Source organism: Phyllosticta citribraziliensis (genome assembly GCF_038025025.1).
Source record: "Phyllosticta citribraziliensis strain CPC 17464 chromosome Unknown J3D65scaffold_1, whole genome shotgun sequence".
Lineage (NCBI taxonomy): Eukaryota > Fungi > Ascomycota > Dothideomycetes > Botryosphaeriales > Phyllostictaceae > Phyllosticta > Phyllosticta citribraziliensis.
Genome location: NW_027117338.1, coordinates 1,894,683 through 1,910,808, shown reverse-complemented (window position 1 = coordinate 1,910,808; position 16,126 = coordinate 1,894,683). Strand labels below are relative to the sequence as shown.

General features: G+C 53.9%; 9 protein-coding genes across 9 annotated transcripts; 4 read left to right on the top strand and 5 right to left on the bottom strand.

Annotated features, from left to right (window-relative positions):
• Positions 1–1,811, bottom strand: J3D65DRAFT_546291 (MFS transporter; the record flags this gene model as incomplete). Its single annotated transcript, XM_066796807.1, has 5 exons — positions 1–454; positions 511–1,022; positions 1,088–1,209; positions 1,256–1,418; positions 1,470–1,811. 5 exons carry the CDS (start codon positions 1,809–1,811, stop codon positions 1–3), a joined length of 1,593 nt encoding a protein of 530 aa, XP_066659910.1.
• Positions 1,812–2,546: 735 nt separating this feature from the next.
• J3D65DRAFT_610382 (Six-hairpin glycosidase-like protein) lies at positions 2,547–4,219 on the top strand. The gene has a single exon (XM_066798797.1). It carries the CDS (start codon positions 2,702–2,704, stop codon positions 3,836–3,838), a length of 1,137 nt encoding a protein of 378 aa, XP_066659909.1. The 5' UTR covers positions 2,547–2,701; the 3' UTR covers positions 3,839–4,219.
• On the bottom strand, positions 3,823–5,530 carry J3D65DRAFT_610381 (uncharacterized protein). The gene is made up of 2 exons (XM_066798796.1): positions 4,911–5,530; positions 3,823–4,854 (listed from the first exon to the last, which is right to left on the bottom strand). The coding sequence occupies exons 1-2, from the start codon at positions 5,097–5,099 to the stop codon at positions 4,138–4,140; spliced, it is 906 nt and encodes a 301-aa protein (XP_066659908.1). The 5' UTR covers positions 5,100–5,530; the 3' UTR covers positions 3,823–4,137.
• Positions 5,531–5,741: 211 nt separating this feature from the next.
• On the top strand, positions 5,742–7,329 carry J3D65DRAFT_31703 (uncharacterized protein). The gene is made up of 3 exons (XM_066795315.1): positions 5,742–5,939; positions 5,997–6,776; positions 6,852–7,329. The coding sequence occupies exons 1-3, from the start codon at positions 5,903–5,905 to the stop codon at positions 7,133–7,135; spliced, it is 1,101 nt and encodes a 366-aa protein (XP_066659907.1). The 5' UTR covers positions 5,742–5,902; the 3' UTR covers positions 7,136–7,329.
• Positions 7,330–8,065: 736 nt separating this feature from the next.
• Positions 8,066–8,769, bottom strand: J3D65DRAFT_663906 (Got1/Sft2-like family-domain-containing protein; the record flags this gene model as incomplete). The annotated part of the gene is made up of 4 exons (XM_066802704.1): positions 8,066–8,362; positions 8,426–8,441; positions 8,650–8,680; positions 8,739–8,769. The coding sequence occupies 4 exons, from the start codon at positions 8,767–8,769 to the stop codon at positions 8,066–8,068; spliced, it is 375 nt and encodes a 124-aa protein (XP_066659906.1).
• Positions 8,770–9,438: 669 nt separating this feature from the next.
• Positions 9,439–10,446, bottom strand: J3D65DRAFT_610372 (YL1 nuclear protein C-terminal domain-containing protein). Its single transcript, XM_066798795.1, has one exon. It carries the CDS (start codon positions 10,412–10,414, stop codon positions 9,860–9,862), a length of 555 nt encoding a protein of 184 aa, XP_066659905.1. The 5' UTR covers positions 10,415–10,446; the 3' UTR covers positions 9,439–9,859.
• Positions 10,447–10,583: 137 nt separating this feature from the next.
• Positions 10,584–11,287, top strand: J3D65DRAFT_610370 (DASH complex subunit Dad4). The gene is made up of 5 exons (XM_066798794.1): positions 10,584–10,645; positions 10,704–10,760; positions 10,819–10,863; positions 10,917–11,001; positions 11,057–11,287. The coding sequence occupies exons 1-5, from the start codon at positions 10,643–10,645 to the stop codon at positions 11,083–11,085; spliced, it is 219 nt and encodes a 72-aa protein (XP_066659904.1). The 5' UTR covers positions 10,584–10,642; the 3' UTR covers positions 11,086–11,287.
• J3D65DRAFT_610368 (uncharacterized protein) lies at positions 11,288–14,362 on the top strand. The gene is made up of 5 exons (XM_066798793.1): positions 11,288–11,574; positions 11,662–11,982; positions 12,038–12,975; positions 13,025–13,804; positions 13,858–14,362. The coding sequence occupies exons 1-5, from the start codon at positions 11,418–11,420 to the stop codon at positions 13,888–13,890; spliced, it is 2,229 nt and encodes a 742-aa protein (XP_066659903.1). The 5' UTR covers positions 11,288–11,417; the 3' UTR covers positions 13,891–14,362.
• Positions 14,363–14,984: 622 nt separating this feature from the next.
• Positions 14,985–16,077, bottom strand: J3D65DRAFT_30831 (uncharacterized protein). Its single transcript, XM_066795248.1, has one exon. It carries the CDS (start codon positions 15,986–15,988, stop codon positions 15,227–15,229), a length of 762 nt encoding a protein of 253 aa, XP_066659902.1. The 5' UTR covers positions 15,989–16,077; the 3' UTR covers positions 14,985–15,226.
• Positions 16,078–16,126: the final 49 nt, after the last annotated feature.

The following is a 16,126-nucleotide window of genomic DNA, read 5'->3' as shown; positions in this document are numbered from 1 at the left end:
CTAGTAAATGTACCTAAAGTTCGCGTTCTCTCTATCAGTCAGATCTTCCCAAGCGTGGGTGTAATTAGCATCGTTCGCCTCGCCAATGCCATGGCCAGCCAGCTCATCCTTCCGCCTATTCTCCCGGCGCAGCCACCACCACAAAAACACAATGACAATGACCAGCAGCACGTAGCAGCCCATGTGCGTGGCGAAGGCGATGAAGTAGCGCGGGGCGTCGTAGTCGAGGAAGACCTGCGGCCCGATGGCGTTGCCGGCGGCCCACGAGACAAAGTTTGCCGCCACGACGATCGACTTTTTGGTTTGCCCCGCGACGTTGCGGCTGATCATGGACATGGCCAGGTTTTGGGCGGCCCAGAAGGAGAGCACGATGTAGTAGGAGAAGAGGAGGCCGGCTTTCGTGGCCGTATCCTTGTTTTCGACCGACATCAACACGATGGTGCCGGCAAAGGAGCTGTGCGTGATGTTAATTGGAGGGGTTGGGAAGCACTCGTGAGAGAGTGGACTTACGGAATCACGAAAAGTCCCATGATGAGGCAGTTTTGGCCTGTCTTTCGAACAACATATGTGCTACCAAGCAAGACAACGATGATGAATGCTCCGAGGACCATGGACAGAAGCTGTGTCTCGAGAACCGTGAAGTTGAAGCTGGTGATGATGATGTTTGCGAAAGCGCCGAGTCCGCTGGTGGGGAGAGTCGTGCAGACGGCGATGAGGCAATAGCAGTACATCTGCGGGTCGCGAAACGCCTCTTTGACGTGCGCCATCCGGAACGTCTTATTTTGGAGGCCCGTCTGGTTGGTTCGTACTCGCTCCACCATCAGTGCCTTGTCTTCCTCGGAGTAGCACTTGGCTCGCATGGGGCTGTCTGGCAGCCAGAAGAGCACAAAGACACCCCACAGTACCGAAAAGGATCCGTATGCGATGAAGATGGCTTGCCAGGACTTGATTGGACCGTCTCTTCCGATGAGTGTAAAGCAGTAGGCCAAAATGCCACCAACGATCTGCTGGCCGCCATTCATCTTGAAGAGCAGTATGTTAACGGAAACTCTCAAGGATCGATTTAGTATCAGGGACTCCGGCTTACCATGTACCAGTAAGTAACAATCTGGGCCTGTTCTGAGCGCTTGTACCACATGCTGGACATGACCAGAAAAGCAGGCTGACACACGGCTTCGAATATACCCAGGAGTGTGCGGACGGTGACGACTGCCAAAATAAGCGTCATGCATTATGGCCAGCAGAAGAAACTTACTTGTGGTGAAGTTATTGCAAGCCGCGTGAAGAGCAAGCACAGCGCCCCAAATCATAATGTTCGCGGAGAGATACTTGGCAATGGGCACCCGTTGGATGATCCAGTTGGTTGGGTACTCGACGATCAAGACGGCAATGTAGATACATGTCGTGAGCCAAGAGTACTGTAATGGTTGTTAGCACCAGTATCTTGATCGGATGAGTAATGCAAAAACCTCTTGTTTGACCAAGTGCAAGTCGTCCTTGATTCCCATGATGCTGGCGAAGGACATGGTGCCTTTGTCCAATGCTTGCAGGAAGTATGTAAACACCATGATTGGGAGAACTCTTCTGTCAATCAGCCTTTTGAGCCTCTTGTTCTCTTCCTCGCTGATTTCGATGTGGCCCATTGTGGCATATTTTGCAACCTCCTTGTCGATGCGGTCGTAATTGACATGCTCTTTCTCGAGCTCAGGGTCTCCTCCTGAGAGAACTCTCTCGACGTGCGCAACATCGTTTTTGTCGACGTCTGGAGCGCCTGCTGCGTGTTGTGCACTGTTGGCGGACCGAGGCCGCATTTCTGGGGTTCCGGTCATGTCGAAAGGAACTTGTGGTCGAAAGGCGATGACAAGCGCTGAGGGCCTTAGAGAACGACGCTCAACAGAATATATCAAGTTCAAAGACTGCCGAGATACCACCTGCGACCTGGCCAATATCTCACAGCGGCGGAATCCCACCCGAGCAGATCGCTCGTGTCTTGGTGATTATTTCCGTCCTTTCAGCGCTGGTGACAGGCCGCCACTGCAGGCGCCACCGGATGAGAGGATAAGGGGACGGACGCTTTCCTCGACCCAAGGGATGAACGATAGCGGAGAAATTGAGAGACAGAACACCTTGTGGTCAAAGACGTTGAGAAGACGTAGTTTTGGAAGGATTCCCACGCGGGGCAGGATCCTCAATTCAGGTATTTCTTTGAGAACATCGAGAGCGGCTTTCCCCCAAACAGATTGTCCGGGGACATGCTACATGTGGAGAAGCCGTGGACATGTGTACCGAAACCTGGGGGCAAAGCCGGAGAACTGGGGTAAAATGCGGAGTGTAAAGCCGGGGAAAGCGCTAGGAAAGACGCCTGCCCTGTCCAACCTCGCTACGCTTCCGCCAATGGCAGGCCTCGGTCTTCGGAATATTGACCGCCGGCGGGGTTGTGCGGCGTAGACCACGGGGGCAATAGACGAACGCCTGATGCATACGAACCGGTGCTCTGTTGTTGATGCAGGGCTGGGCAGGGCTCGCATTTGCTGACGTGGGGGTCAATCCAAGGTCTCGAACCATTGTTTTGCCGTCTCTTTTCTTACCTCCTCCAGAATTTGGCCAAAGGTCAGGAGCATTCAAGAAGCCACCAACAGTCCCAACTGCTTCGTCTTGTTGCTCGGAAATTGGGCGTTGCATCAATTGGCCACCTACCACCATGCCTACCCCTCTTACGTCTCATGGGCTTACAAGCCCCATCGTCCATACTGCCATCCAGAAGCTCACCAACAATCTTGTCAACATCCAAGACACCAGTGGACACTTTCTCCTGCGACTTCCAGACGGTCGAATAATCGACACCAAAGGATGGAATGACTGGGAATGGACCCACGGCGTCGGTCTATACGGGCTGTACCAGTACCACAAACTGACCGGGTCGCCGGAGAGTCTTGCGATCATCCTGGAATGGTTCAAGGGGCGGTTGGCCGAAGGAACAACCAAAAACATCAACACGATGAGTCCGTTCTTGACCCTCGCCTACCTCTACGAGAATCCTCAGACGCGAAACGAGTGCTGGCGGCCGTGGCTGGAGGCTTGGGCCGAGTGGGCAATGCATGAGTTGCCGCGAACACCCTTTGGTGGCATGCAGCACCAGACATATCTCGAAGAGAACAAGGACCAGTTGTGGGATGACACCCTCATGATGACTGTCATGCCGTTGGCAAAGATTGGCCTTGTTTTGAATCGACCCGAGTATGTGGAAGAGGCCAAGCGCCAATTCATGGTCCACATGCAATTCTTGTTTGACCGGGATACTGGATTGTTCTTCCATGGCTGGCAATTCAACACCGACGGAGTTAGCGGTCACAATTTTGCCAAGGCGAGATGGGCTCGAGGGAATTCCTGGATCACTATAGTGATTCCTGATTTCATTGAGCTTCTCGACTTGCCACCGACGGACCCACTGCGCCGATATCTCCTCGATGTGCTCAAAGCACAGTGCTTGGCTCTTGCATCATTGCAAACGCCAAGCGGGCTCTGGCGCACCCTTCTTGATCTCCCTGAGGCAGCCGGGTCGTATGTGGAGTCCAGCGCAACAGCCGGATTCGCGTACGGAATTTTGAAGGCAGTCCGCAAGCGATATATCCCCAAAGAGTTTGAAACGGTTGGTGTTCAGGCTGTACATGCGGTGCTGGCCAAGATTAGCGAAGACGGAGAGCTGGTAGACACAAGTTTCGGTACGGGCATGGGTAGTGACCTGCAACACTACATTGACATTGAAAGGACGAGCATGCCGTACGGACAAGCGATGGGGATCATGGCGCTGGGCGAATTCTTGCGAACATATATTTGAAGTGGACAAGGACCAGTACACTCTGGAGCGTTGACTTGGTCATAATCGATAGACGGAAAGAAAGAATTGGAAGATTTCATGTGAATTTTTGAAAACCTCGACGAAGAAGAGAAGCTGGTGGCAGGCTGTTGAGGCGATCGTTGCTCGAAACCCGGAGCTATGCTATAGCATGTATGGCTGCGTCTTATTGTTTGAAGCGATAGTTCTTACGTTCCTTGTAATTGCCCATTCTGTATGTACCACAATACGCCCCATCCCGTCGTTATCTGCAGTCTGTATCTGACATCATCATTTCTTCGTTAGAGAGGGAGAAAGTGTGCGTTATGACCTGGCACTTTGGCCTGGCATTTCGGGCAGTCGTCCCTGTAACCCATGTAGAACTTTTTCTTGCACGTTGCTCCACTTCTTGCTTTGACGCCCCTGGCAGCAGATGCTTTTCCCGAATTGTCAGAACCAGTCATGTCCATCTCCATGTTTTCGTTGCTCGCCACTTGTAGCCGTGAGAGGCGTGCTCCTGCCACAGTCGTGGGGGTCATGGCCATTTCGTCCTCGCTGATAGGAGAAGGTATTCGATGGGTTTTGCCATTATTCGGTTGGTGACGGTTGTCTGTCTCTGACGACTCTTCCACTTCCATGAAGCTATGGTCCCTACCACGATTGGTGATGACTTTGGGCGGAAAAGAACCGTATATCGGCGTGGGAATCCTGCTTGTGCTGGGATCTACTTGTGGGCGTGGGTTGAGCCGTTCCGGCAGTGCGAATGGGAGCGCCGGCGAACTTGGATGAGATCTTGTAATGGCAAAGTCGTCTTCGGGGTAGTCGCGCATTTCCGTATCTCCCGCAGCCGAGTTCATGTACGAGGGTAGCTCAGGCGAGTCGCAGCTCGAATCGTCCGAGTGACCGGGCGTCAATGCTGGAAGACACGGTGATGCGTTGGGGTTTTGGAAAGGGCCTCCCGAAGTCGATGAGGCATTGTGTGGTTGCTGAAGAGCGGGCGGGGGAGCGGCGCGGAATCTCTGGAAGCTCGGTTACAGATTGGTCGTGAAGAGAATGTCGATCATGACTGCAATACCTTTTCGGCGCGGCCGGGACCTGTCTGAGGATCTTCGGAATCTCGCTCACGCTTCATGGCGGTGGGTCGAGACAGGTGGGACACGGCGGTCTGGCGAGGCGAAAGCGAGCGGAAGGTATTGGCGTGAGGGAGGACAGATCCGGGTAAGGCAAATAGGTGGGGGACCGCCGGACCAGAAGTCAGAGTCATGATCGAAGGTTCAAGCGTCGTTGACGTGCAGCATTGCAGAGCTAGAAGGCACAAGAGGCGTGGGTGACGACAAGAGAGGCGGGTCTCCAGAGCCGAAGCGGCATTGGACCGGGTTTCAGCAAAAGACGGAGGAAATGCGCGCTGCGTTGCAGGTGTTGAAGGTGGACTGGGGCAAGTGGCACTGAAACCAGCCGCCCGCCGTCTCCGGCCGCGTCCTGGCCCGAGGGGCCCCTGCTGCGGCTGTCAAACGGGAAGCAAGCGCGAGGGCGCGTGGCCGAGACGGCGCGTAGTTGTGGGTGCGCTGATGGGAGGGGCCGTCGTTGGGGTGATGGAGATGGCGCAAGGCGCAAGGCGGTGAAGATGGGAGGCAGCGGTGGAGAGCTGAGGGTCGAATACCGAGAGGGATGACAACAGTGGGAGGTCGTGGTGTTGTGAAGTGAAGTGAAGCGGCACCGCCACAGATGACAGCACAGGCAAGTGTGGCGCTTCTCCGGCAGCCGACGTCCAGAGATCAGATTAGATCAGCCGTGAGCTTCCCGGTCCCGCAGTGGAGTCATTTCTTGTCGGGCCAAAAAAATAATGGCCAGTGCCAAATCATGCCTTCGCTTTCACAAAGCCGAGCCCTTTCGCTGACCACTCCTCACGTTGACTCACTTTAACTTTGCAACTCGGTCACCGCAATCAATTGCGCTCCCACTATCCGGCCCTTTTCTTGCTTCTATAAACTCCCCTACCTTAGCTCTTCGACTAGCTTCTCTACTCGTTGCCCTCACCTCCCCACCGTCCGCTCTTCCTCCACCACAATGTCTGGCCAGATCGAGCTCGCCGACGACGTTCGCGGTAAGTTGCACTTGTCGAAGCTCTGAATCCCTCTAACCTCTCACTGACGAACAAAAGTCCTTGGATACGACCCTCTCATTCCCCCTCAACTGCTTGCCTCTGAGCTGCCCGTCGGCGATGTCTCCAGAGAGACTGTCGTCCGCGGCCGTCGCGAAGCCGCCAACATCGTCGCCAAGGAGGATGACCGTCTCCTCGTCATGGTCGGCCCCTGCTCTATCCACGACCCCGCAACCGCTGTGGAATACTGCCAGCGCCTGAAGGCCTTGGCCGAAAAGCTGGACAAAGACCTGTGCATCATCATGCGCGCTTACCTCGAGAAGCCTCGCACCACTGTCGGCTGGAAGGGTCTGATCAACGACCCGGACATTGACGAGTCCTACAAGATCAACAAGGGCCTCCGCGTCTCGCGCAAGCTCTACTGCGACTTGACGTCCCAGGGCATGCCCATTGCTAGCGAGATGCTCGACACCATCTCCCCCCAGTTCCTCGCTGACCTGATCTCGCTTGGTGCCATTGGCGCTCGTACCACCGAGTCTCAGCTCCACCGTGAGCTCGCCTCCGGTCTTTCTTTCCCCATTGGTTTCAAGAACGGTACCGACGGTAATCTGACGGTCGCCGTGGACGCCATTGGTGCCGCCGCTGCCAAGCACCACTTCATGGGTGTGACCAAGCAGGGTCTCGCCGCCATTACTAGGACTTCTGGAAACGAGCACTGCTTTGTCATTCTGCGCGGTGGCAACCGCGGTACCAACTTCGACCACGACAGCGTTCAAGAGGCCAAGGCGGCGCTTCAGAAGAAGGGCCTGAAGGAGGCCCTCATGGTTGACTGCTCTCACGGTACGTTTGATGTTTAAGGTGCAAATCCAAGCACGGTGCCAATTGCGGTTTGCTAACGTTTCAAACCCAATACAGGCAACTCGAGCAAGAACCACCGCAACCAGCCCCTTGTGGCCGGTGACATTGCCAACCAAATCCGCAATGGCGAGACGGCCATTGTCGGCGTCATGATCGAGTCCAACATCCACGAGGGCAACCAAAAGGTCCCCGCCGAGGGCCCGTCTGCCCTCCAGAAGGGCGTCTCCATCACGGACGCTTGCATTGACTGGGAAACCACCGTGGGCGTCCTGGAGAACCTCGCCGCGGCCGTCAGGGAGCGCAGGGAGAAGGCGGCCACCGCCACCAACGGTGTGCATTGAAAAGTTCTTCCGATGGTGATGTGATTTGGAAAAAGTTGGGGCCAATTCTCATGCCGCATTTATTGTGTGGAACGGACGAACCTCTCGAGTTTGGCGCTTCCACCGGCTTACGGTCATGTTCATGTCAGATAAATTTCTTTTTTGGGGGTCTCTTCCTTTTAATTCAGCGAAATACCGACGACACTTATGCATGGGGCTAGGGCAAATCAAGGGTCTTTTCAAACTGTATAGAGGTAGATGTCTTGGGTATCCAATTGTGAACAAAGTGGCGTTCTTCATATTGTTCCTCCTTCCCGCTTTGTCGTTGCTGCGGCCGGCGACATGCCCAATGCGGGCAATCTGCGTTTACAAGACTTGTATCCTGGGATTTGGCCGCAAAATTAGCAAAATGTCAGGTCACCAGCGAATGCTTCGAAGGGCAGACTATTTTCCTCCAGTGGACGTGCACTTGGCCTTGGTAAAAGCATAAAGCCTGTTCGTGATTGGCTGTCGCGTCGGCAGGGATGTCGTCAGTGTGGCGCCGGCCAATGTCCTTATACACGAATAGCGTACTTTTTTTTGAAGCTTGACATTCATCATACAACTGACGCAGATAATGGATCCTGGCCATGTGACGCTAAAAGGCACCGCACCTCTCCCCTGCCGTTTGACGGCTTGAACCTAGCATCCCTCCTCTTTTTCTTATGCAGGGTCCTGGATCCCTAAATGCAAGGCACAAAGGCCTGCTTGACCGTCTTGGTCTGAACACAGAGTCTCTCCTCCAGCCAGCGCCGGTCGATACAAAAGTCTTGCGCCCTAAAATGCCGTCCCGCAACTCCCGCTTCCAAGCCGTGACGCGTTGGCAATTGAAACCTGCTACCAAGCCGACGGACAATTTTTTCATTATCTCCCTTTTCGTCATTCCTTCTTCACCTCACCAGGTGTGCCCTCTTACACGGGCAGCTCCGCGTTCCTCCTTCCGCCGCTAATCTTCTCCAGCGCAGTTGCGACGTATGGTCCAACGTACGGCACGGGGCGTATGAAGCCGGCAATCGTGGCGAAGAAGTCTCCAAACAGGACAAAGATTCCATATAGCTCGACGACGAATCCGATCAGTGGCCAACGGAGAAGGATGAGCACGATGCCCGCGATGAACGAGGCGGTGCCGGCGATCTTCTGGCGGCGGGCGAAGAAGAGGAGCGTCTTTTGTAGGCCGATGAGCAGCGTGAGGCCGCAGATGAACAGGATCTGTTGGCGCGCAAGGTATCAGACAGGTGCGGCTGTCTTGCGAGGTCGGATAGTCGGACGTACGTTACCCATTGCGAGCCTAATCTGTCTGTCAGTCTTCTCTGTCCTTTCCGTTGCGCCAAAACATTCAAAGATTGGGGAACTTACAGTGCCCTATCGAAGAACATCATCACTCCCGCCAGGAGAAAAAAGCCGCCTGTGCGGTGCAATCCATGGCGTCAGTGTGCTGGTTTCTGCGAGCAAGAGATGCAACGCCTTCTGGTTGCGCCTAGGGATGCTTGTCGTACCTACCCCCTGAGCAGAAGGCGACTCCGATTTCTGTCAACAGCAATCGAGTCAGTGACGGCATATCGTGATGCGGAGGACGGCGGCGTACTCTGCGAATCGCTGAGCCAAAAGGTCGGCATGGTGTCGATTTAGATTGATGCTGGTGTTGAGAGTGTGCCTCAATGGGTAGAAGGATTTGGGACCGAGTCGGGGGTCGTCGTGTCGGCGTAGGGAAGTTCAAGGTCGAGTTGTTTGTGTACGATGATGGAAGATCGACCGGAGCTGGTTCAACGGCAACTGTAGGAAGTTTGGCTGGTGGTGGTCGGTGCTCCGCGGCAGAGGCCACTTCCCAGGTTGCGCTAAGAGCACGCGTTCATGTGCTCGGCCAAAAAGTCTTGGCCGGCCGGCTACCGAGACACTGACGCGAGACGCTAAAAAAACGCGAACTGCCACCCTCTTATCGTACCACCAACACCCAGCTTGACTCAAGAAATCGACGAACTTACGATCAATCGCCTTCCACGCACTCCCAACGCCGTCGACGCACCCATGGTGCTGCCCAGATTCTCTCCTGGCTATGCATCTGCTGCCCGCATCAGACCAACTTGAAACGCTTGGAACTGGAATCTCACAGTGAGGCTTGATGACAGCCATCACCTGTATATTCTCGAGTGGTCCTCCACTCCTGTGGACAGCCTTCCCGTTGGATTTGGAAGATTGATCCTCGTCGGCTAAAGCACACAAGGGATGATGAGCGCACGCGGCGCACACCAAAGCATCCACATTTGGCACAGGCAGGTTCAATGAATGCACAATTACTGATTCCAAGCTTTATATTTCTATAAACTTGCACGTATCCAGCCATAGCAAACTTGCCTTGCCCGCCTGAGCAACAGCTGGAACTCTGTTTCCTCTGTAACTGATCCTTCTCACAATGAGGTCTCGGTACTCTGCTCTTTGGCGAAGACCAACCCATGATGATCCCAAATAAGCCGGAGCGTCTTCTTGAATCCTGTCTCGAGAGGGGCAGGGCGGGTGGAGGAGGCTTGACTTAGAGGGTCGAACATATCCGTAGTAATGCAATCTGTCTGTTTTAGAGCGGGCGCTTCTCGTGATTTGACAAGGGCGTGAACAGTCCTGCGAGCTTCCAGAACTGAGGTAGCAGTCATGGCCCAGCCATGGTGCTTCCTTTGTCGGCTGGGTGCGGCGTGAATCTCCGAAACATGTCCTTCATTTCAACACTGTGTGTGCTCCTCTTGCCGCAAGGTAGTTTTCCGTGACAGACTGGCCCATTGTCCTGATGATTCCAAAAACCTCCGAGTTGTGGTATCGCAGCCTGGTCTTCGGGTCTGTGTATTTGGACGGCAGGCCCGTGATGTCGCAATACTTTCGCTTGACCTGCAGACTCGGCGGCGCCTCAACATTCGTATACGTGACGGCAGGTCCGTTGGACACATTGCCACCTTTGGCTACCATTGCCGACAGGTTCTGCGCTGCCTGCGCAATGTTGGCGTTCGCGCCGTTGGCAGGCGTACCCGCGCCCGTCCCTCCGTTGTTCATGCCGAGGTTGACTGCGGGAGTCGAAGATCCGGAGTTGTTCTGAGTCGCCATGACGGAAGCTTCCTTTCGCTGAGCTTCGGAGATGATTTGCTTGATGTTCTTGTTGCGGCGCTGAGGGGGCTTCCAGTTGGGGTTGCGGAACGGCTTGCGCACGCGGAACATGTCGAGCTTCTCGAGGAGAGCATTGTGATCATACTCTGTTCGGTTGTGCGATAGAGGTGCCATGGTGAAGGTTCTTTTCGGCCTGTGGGTGCAGTTGGTAGGTGGAAGGGCAAGATGGAGCTTGGAACGAAGCTCACCTGGGACACAGCGGACCAGGGCCGATTTGGGTTAGCCTGGGGCAGCCGGAGTTGATGTCCTGACCATAGGGCTGAAGAGAGCATCCAGTAAACACTGTCAGTCCCCACCACCTCGACTTGAACCGGCCAGGTAATCGATAGCAATTCCGTTAGAATGGTATTCAGAGCTCTAGACGCTGCAGTCACAGCGGTGATGATGCTGATTCTCGGAACAGGAGAGCCCTCACGAGCATCAACAAAGTCTTCTTCTCGGCCGCATCATCACCAATGTTGTGCGTAATCTGCAGACATTATACTCACTTGCGTATGCAGACTGATATACCACTATAGGAGAAGCTCAACGAGGCCGTAATGGTCCTAAACAAGCAGCTGCAGGTAATGTGCCAGACGGGATCGCAAACGCCGCTGTCTGCTAATTTCAACCCCAGGAAATCAACATTCAGAATATGAATGTCGAGCTCGTTGCTCAGATGTTCAAGAACTACCAGTCAAACGTTCTTTTCCATCTCGAGGGTATGTTTTCGACATCTTCAGTAACCAAGCATTCGTGAACTCATGCACTTGGCAGCAACGGACAGCCTGAAGGAGCCCGCGTAGTGGGAGAGCTTTCGGCACAAGATGAAGGGAGACAGCGGCTGTTGAATGCAAGGATTCCCGACAGTGTAGATGAAGGGACTTGGACGGCGTTGGGGATTTTCATGCGAATGGCTCTCAGTGACAACAGAGGCGCTTGGACCACGGTTCCAGCTTTAGCGATCGCCGCAGCTTGTGGAGCAGCTCCGGACTTTAGCTTGCGATACTTCGAACCAATTCACCACACTACAACTACCGATCAATCTTCGAGTTTCTCTGCTCATCCCGCATCCCTTCGACAAGCCCATGATCTTTGTCCTTCGATAACGTGTCGCCCGTCCCCTGCGTCCTCCGCCATGGTCCAGCCAAGTTCCAACGATGCGGCGCGCGACGCCAAACCCACGCCGAAGAGAGTCTGGAGTGTCAAGGAGCCTCCCTTTGAAGGCATCCGTGAGGCGGACACAGAGGGGTACAAGCGCAGCAATTCAAGCACGGCTATCGTCATAGACAATGGTACTAGAAGCCCGACCTCATCGACGACCCTTTCTGGTTCCCTGGCAGATTAGAGGCTTGGTTGAGCGCTGCTGACAACTCCTTCAGGTTCCTCCTCCGTCCGCGCCGGATGGGCCTTCGATCAGAATCCTCGTCTCCAAGTGTCGCCTCAAATGGCGCGTTATAGAGATCGCAAGCTCAATACCACCTTCCAATTCATTGGCAACGAGGTGTACGCAGATGGCACCGCCCGCGGCCAGTCGAAACCCGTCTACGAGCCCGGAACGAATATTATAAACAATTGGGATGCGATGGAAGGCGTTCTGGACTACGTCTTCACAAAACTGGGCGTGGACGGCTCGAGCGGAGGCATCAACCGTCCGGTACTGATGACAGAACCTGTCGCAAACATGGCATATCCAAGGAGAAGTGAGTGGTCCAACTTCCTGACCTCTGCTGAGACGGCCATTCTGACTCCAAGTAGCAATGACGGAGATCTTGTTCGAGCTTTACGGTGCACCGTCAGTCGCCTACGGCATTGATTCCTTGTTCTCATACAATTATAACAATGGGCGCAATGGCCTGGTCGTCTCTTCTTCTCACACCAGCACACATCTAATACCCGTCATCGAGTCCAAGGCCATGTTGGCCCATGCAACTCGAATCAATTGGGGACGTTACCAAAGCGCCGAATTCCTGCAGAAGCTGTTGCGGCTCAAATACCCGATGTTCCCTGGGAAGCTCACGGACATCCAGGCTGAGGATCTTGTGAGGGAGCACTGCTACGTGAGCCAAGATTATGGCAGTGAGATCAGCAAATTCCTAGATTGGACCGGGCTGGAAGACAGGAATCATGTTGTCCAGTTCCCCTACACTGAGCAAGTGGTCGTCCAGAAGACCGAAGAGGAGTTAGCAAGAGCAGCCGAAAAGCGCAAGGAGAGCGGTCGAAGATTGCAGGAGCAGGCTGCGAAGATGCGTCTTGAGAAGCTAATACAAAAGGAGCAAGAGCTGCAGTACTACAAAGAATTGCAAGTCAGGCTTCAAGATGTCACAAAGAAGGAGGCAAAAAGAATGCTCGAGTCAGATGACTTTGATGACGAGGGTCAGTTGGAGAAGAGAGTCAAGGAACTGGACAAGTCTATTCGCAAGGCACGAAACAAGGACGTTGGTGATGTGGAGGGGGAAGACAACGAGGCTCCGACATTCCCTCTTCTCGAAGTCCCTGACGATCAACTGGATGAAGAGCAATTGAAGCAGAAGCGCCAGCAACGGCTGATGAAATCCAACCACGAGGCAAGGCAACGTGCCAAGGCTGAGAAGGAGTTGGAGAAAGCCAGGAAAGCTGAAGAGGAACGGCTAGACAATGAAAGGCGAGAGAAAGATCCCGACACGTGGATAGAGGAGCGGAGAGTAGCTCGCTCGGTAAGAACCATCGAAGACTTGGCATGACGACGAAGCTAACAAGGGATAGGCAATCATTCAAAAAATGAAAGACCGCGAGCGCTTGAAGGCCGATCTCGGTAACCGCAAATCACTCGCTGCTCAGATGCGGATGAAGTCCATAGCAAACCTCGCGTCGGACAATCCGACCAAGAAGCGTCGGCGCGGCGGAGATGAAGACACTTTTGGCGCCGACGACGCCGACTGGGGAGTCTATCGCACAATCGCAACGGGCGAGGGCTCGGACGATGAAGAAGAAGAAGACCTCCAATCTGCTTTGAAGGCGGTTGAAGCGCAGCTCCTCAAACACGACCCCAATTTTACAGAAGATAGCACGCGCGAAGCGCAAACGGACTGGACCAAAAGTCTGGTCCACGCCTTTACCCGTGGCCCATACCCTTTCGATCCCGAGAGCCAACGCGAAGTCCACCAGCTACACCTCAACGTCGAGCGCATCCGCGTCCCAGAAGTTGTGTTCCAGCCTTCGATTGCGGGACTCGACCAGGCGGGCCTGATCGAGATCGCCTCGTCGATTCTGACGGAACGCCTGGCTGACCACCCGCGCCAGAAGGACGTCTTGAAGGACGTCTTCTTGACGGGCGGCAACACACTGTTCAAGGGCTTCGAAGAGCGGGTCCGCGACGAGCTTCGCACGTGCTTGCCTGTCGGCACGCCGCTAGTCGTGCGCAAGGCAAAGGACCCCGTCCTCGACGCTTGGAGGGGCGCCGCCAGGTGGGCGGGCAGCGAGCAGAGTAAGAAGGCCTGGGTCACTCGCGCAGAGTGGCAGGAGAAGGGTCCGGATTACATCAAGGTACGTTTCTTCTCTTCGTGCGTCGATGAGTACATAGCTAACGCGATGGGTAGGAGCACGATATGGGGAACTCGTATGCATGGTAATACCAGGTGGTCACCGCGGGGCTTGAGGCGTTTAGCGGGCGGATGGATGAATGGTGACTTGGTTTGGAATGTGCACCCGTTCGGTGACCATAGTTTAATCCACAAGCATGTCGCCGAGAGTCTCTTCCCATGGTGTACTGGTTCACGCGTGGTTTTGAACGCATGATTCGATGTAAGCTATGCATCTTGCTATTTAAGATGCACAGAAGCGGAGGGCTGCGCTTCTGCACTAATTGGCCCGCCTTGTGATAGGCACAGGGCGTTGATTGTGAAAGTGTTTCCAAACCAGCAATGCCATTCCCTCGATGTGTATTTACAGATTCCTGGTCACTTCTACGGGTTCTGGCAGCATTGAGTTGGCTTGCAAAGGGCAATGCAGAGCGAGGCTTGATGGGGAAAGTCATCACACACGTAGTCCTCAGGGGGTTTGCACATCAGCGCTCGAATATTATCTATCGTTACTATCTTAGACTCCTAAATGCTCCCGAAGACGTACTCTGGTCTAGGATGGCATGAATGCTCCCGTCAGGTGTCTGTTGAGGCAAGCGTATGATACTCCCAGATTGGCCCCTGATTTCATTATGTGTCACGACTTTTGTGATCAAGCCTTGAAGGTCGGTAGGTTTGCAGTAGAGCTGAACGATGGATCAATGCAGCGCGCTTTTGATGGAGATTTCTCTGTTGATCGTATGCATGATTGTATGGACTGACATATTTACAGGTCGAAGAAGCTCTGTGCCAAACCCACTTCTTCGACGTCTTCCTGAATCCGTTGCATTTTCTCTGGGAAAAATGATGACGCTGGAATGGAACCATATCGATAACTTTCCTGTAAATGCGTCTAACTTCTGACGGCACGGATTTCGTGTCGACTGAGCATTCTTCCCTGGCCGAAAACTATCCCTGAAACAACTTCTAGCTCGTGCGTTGCTTCTTTGACGACCAAAAATGCTTGCCTTTGTAGCACGTGTTTATCATTTTGTCATTTTCGACTGTGCAGCCAAGACAGAGGCCAGACCTCTCATCGATGTCAGGCCTCAATCTTTCCTCAAGCTTCTCCAAGTATTCGGAAAGCACATCTATGACCTCCCATCGACACTCCTCGCACATCTGCTGAGCCGATAGGTTTGCGCTCAAAGCCGTTTCGATAGGAGTCTCTCCGGGCTCCCCATCCTCCTGTAATCTGTCGCCATACAAGTACTCGAAGTGTCTCTCCAGGCTGTGGCCCCTGGCAGGGATGAATTTAGATCTTGGCTTCGCGAGCACATTCATCATGGGGTGACAGCAGAGTGTCGGGTTTTCTGCGGTGCAGTTTTTGGAAACTCTTTGGCGATGCTTATCCATGAAGGGGATAACTATGGCGATAACTCTGTCGTAAATTTCTGTTTCGAACATGTTCTTGAGCTCTCCAATGGCGACTTTCATTGATATTAGCCATCGAGGGCTTTTCTTTTGAGTGAGAGAGGAAGAAAATAGTCTTACCAATGGATTTCCAAGGCAATCGCGTCATTGCGTGATCAAAATCAAGTGCGAGCGTTGAGCTATATTTCAGGACCAGGTGCTTCGATGTCTCATGGAAAGCCGAGTCGCTTTTCAGCAAGTAAGAGGCCGCAAGCAGCTCGACGAGTTGTGCAAAGTCCCATACCGAAGCCCTGACTAAGATGACATGGAGCCACATGGTAGTGATGGCTGTCGTGGAGGATACACAGAGATACTTGTCGACAGCTTCGGCAAGTGCCTGTATGAGCTTGAATGAAGGCGTCTCTTCCGGCTCATAACGATGGTGTAAAATTGCACAGAGCAATTTCATGGCCGATGGATTGTCCTCAGGCAGTGGGATTCTCTTGGGATTCTCGCAGCTTAAGTTTTGCCCTTCATTGAAATGAGGACCGAGCATGGCCCTGAAGGTTTCTGAAGCATTCCTTAGAATGGAGGCTTGAACTCGGAGTCTCGAGTCGTCCTGAAGTACAAGGATGACATCTCCGGTGGAACTGAAGACTTGACTTCCTGGAAGATAGTTCTGTACGTCTTCAGAATGCTCTGGACTCTGTGGAGGAGGACCGTTTGGGTCATCATTGGGAGACTGGACTGCTGACATGGTTTTGGCCTGGAGGTGCCGAACAGAGATGACGTTGAATAGACTGAGAAGCGTATTCCGTACGTGTGTTGACGAAAACGCCTTTTGCACCCGCTCCCCGCAAGAGACAGTCGGTTGTCCATGGAGCCGGCACTTCAC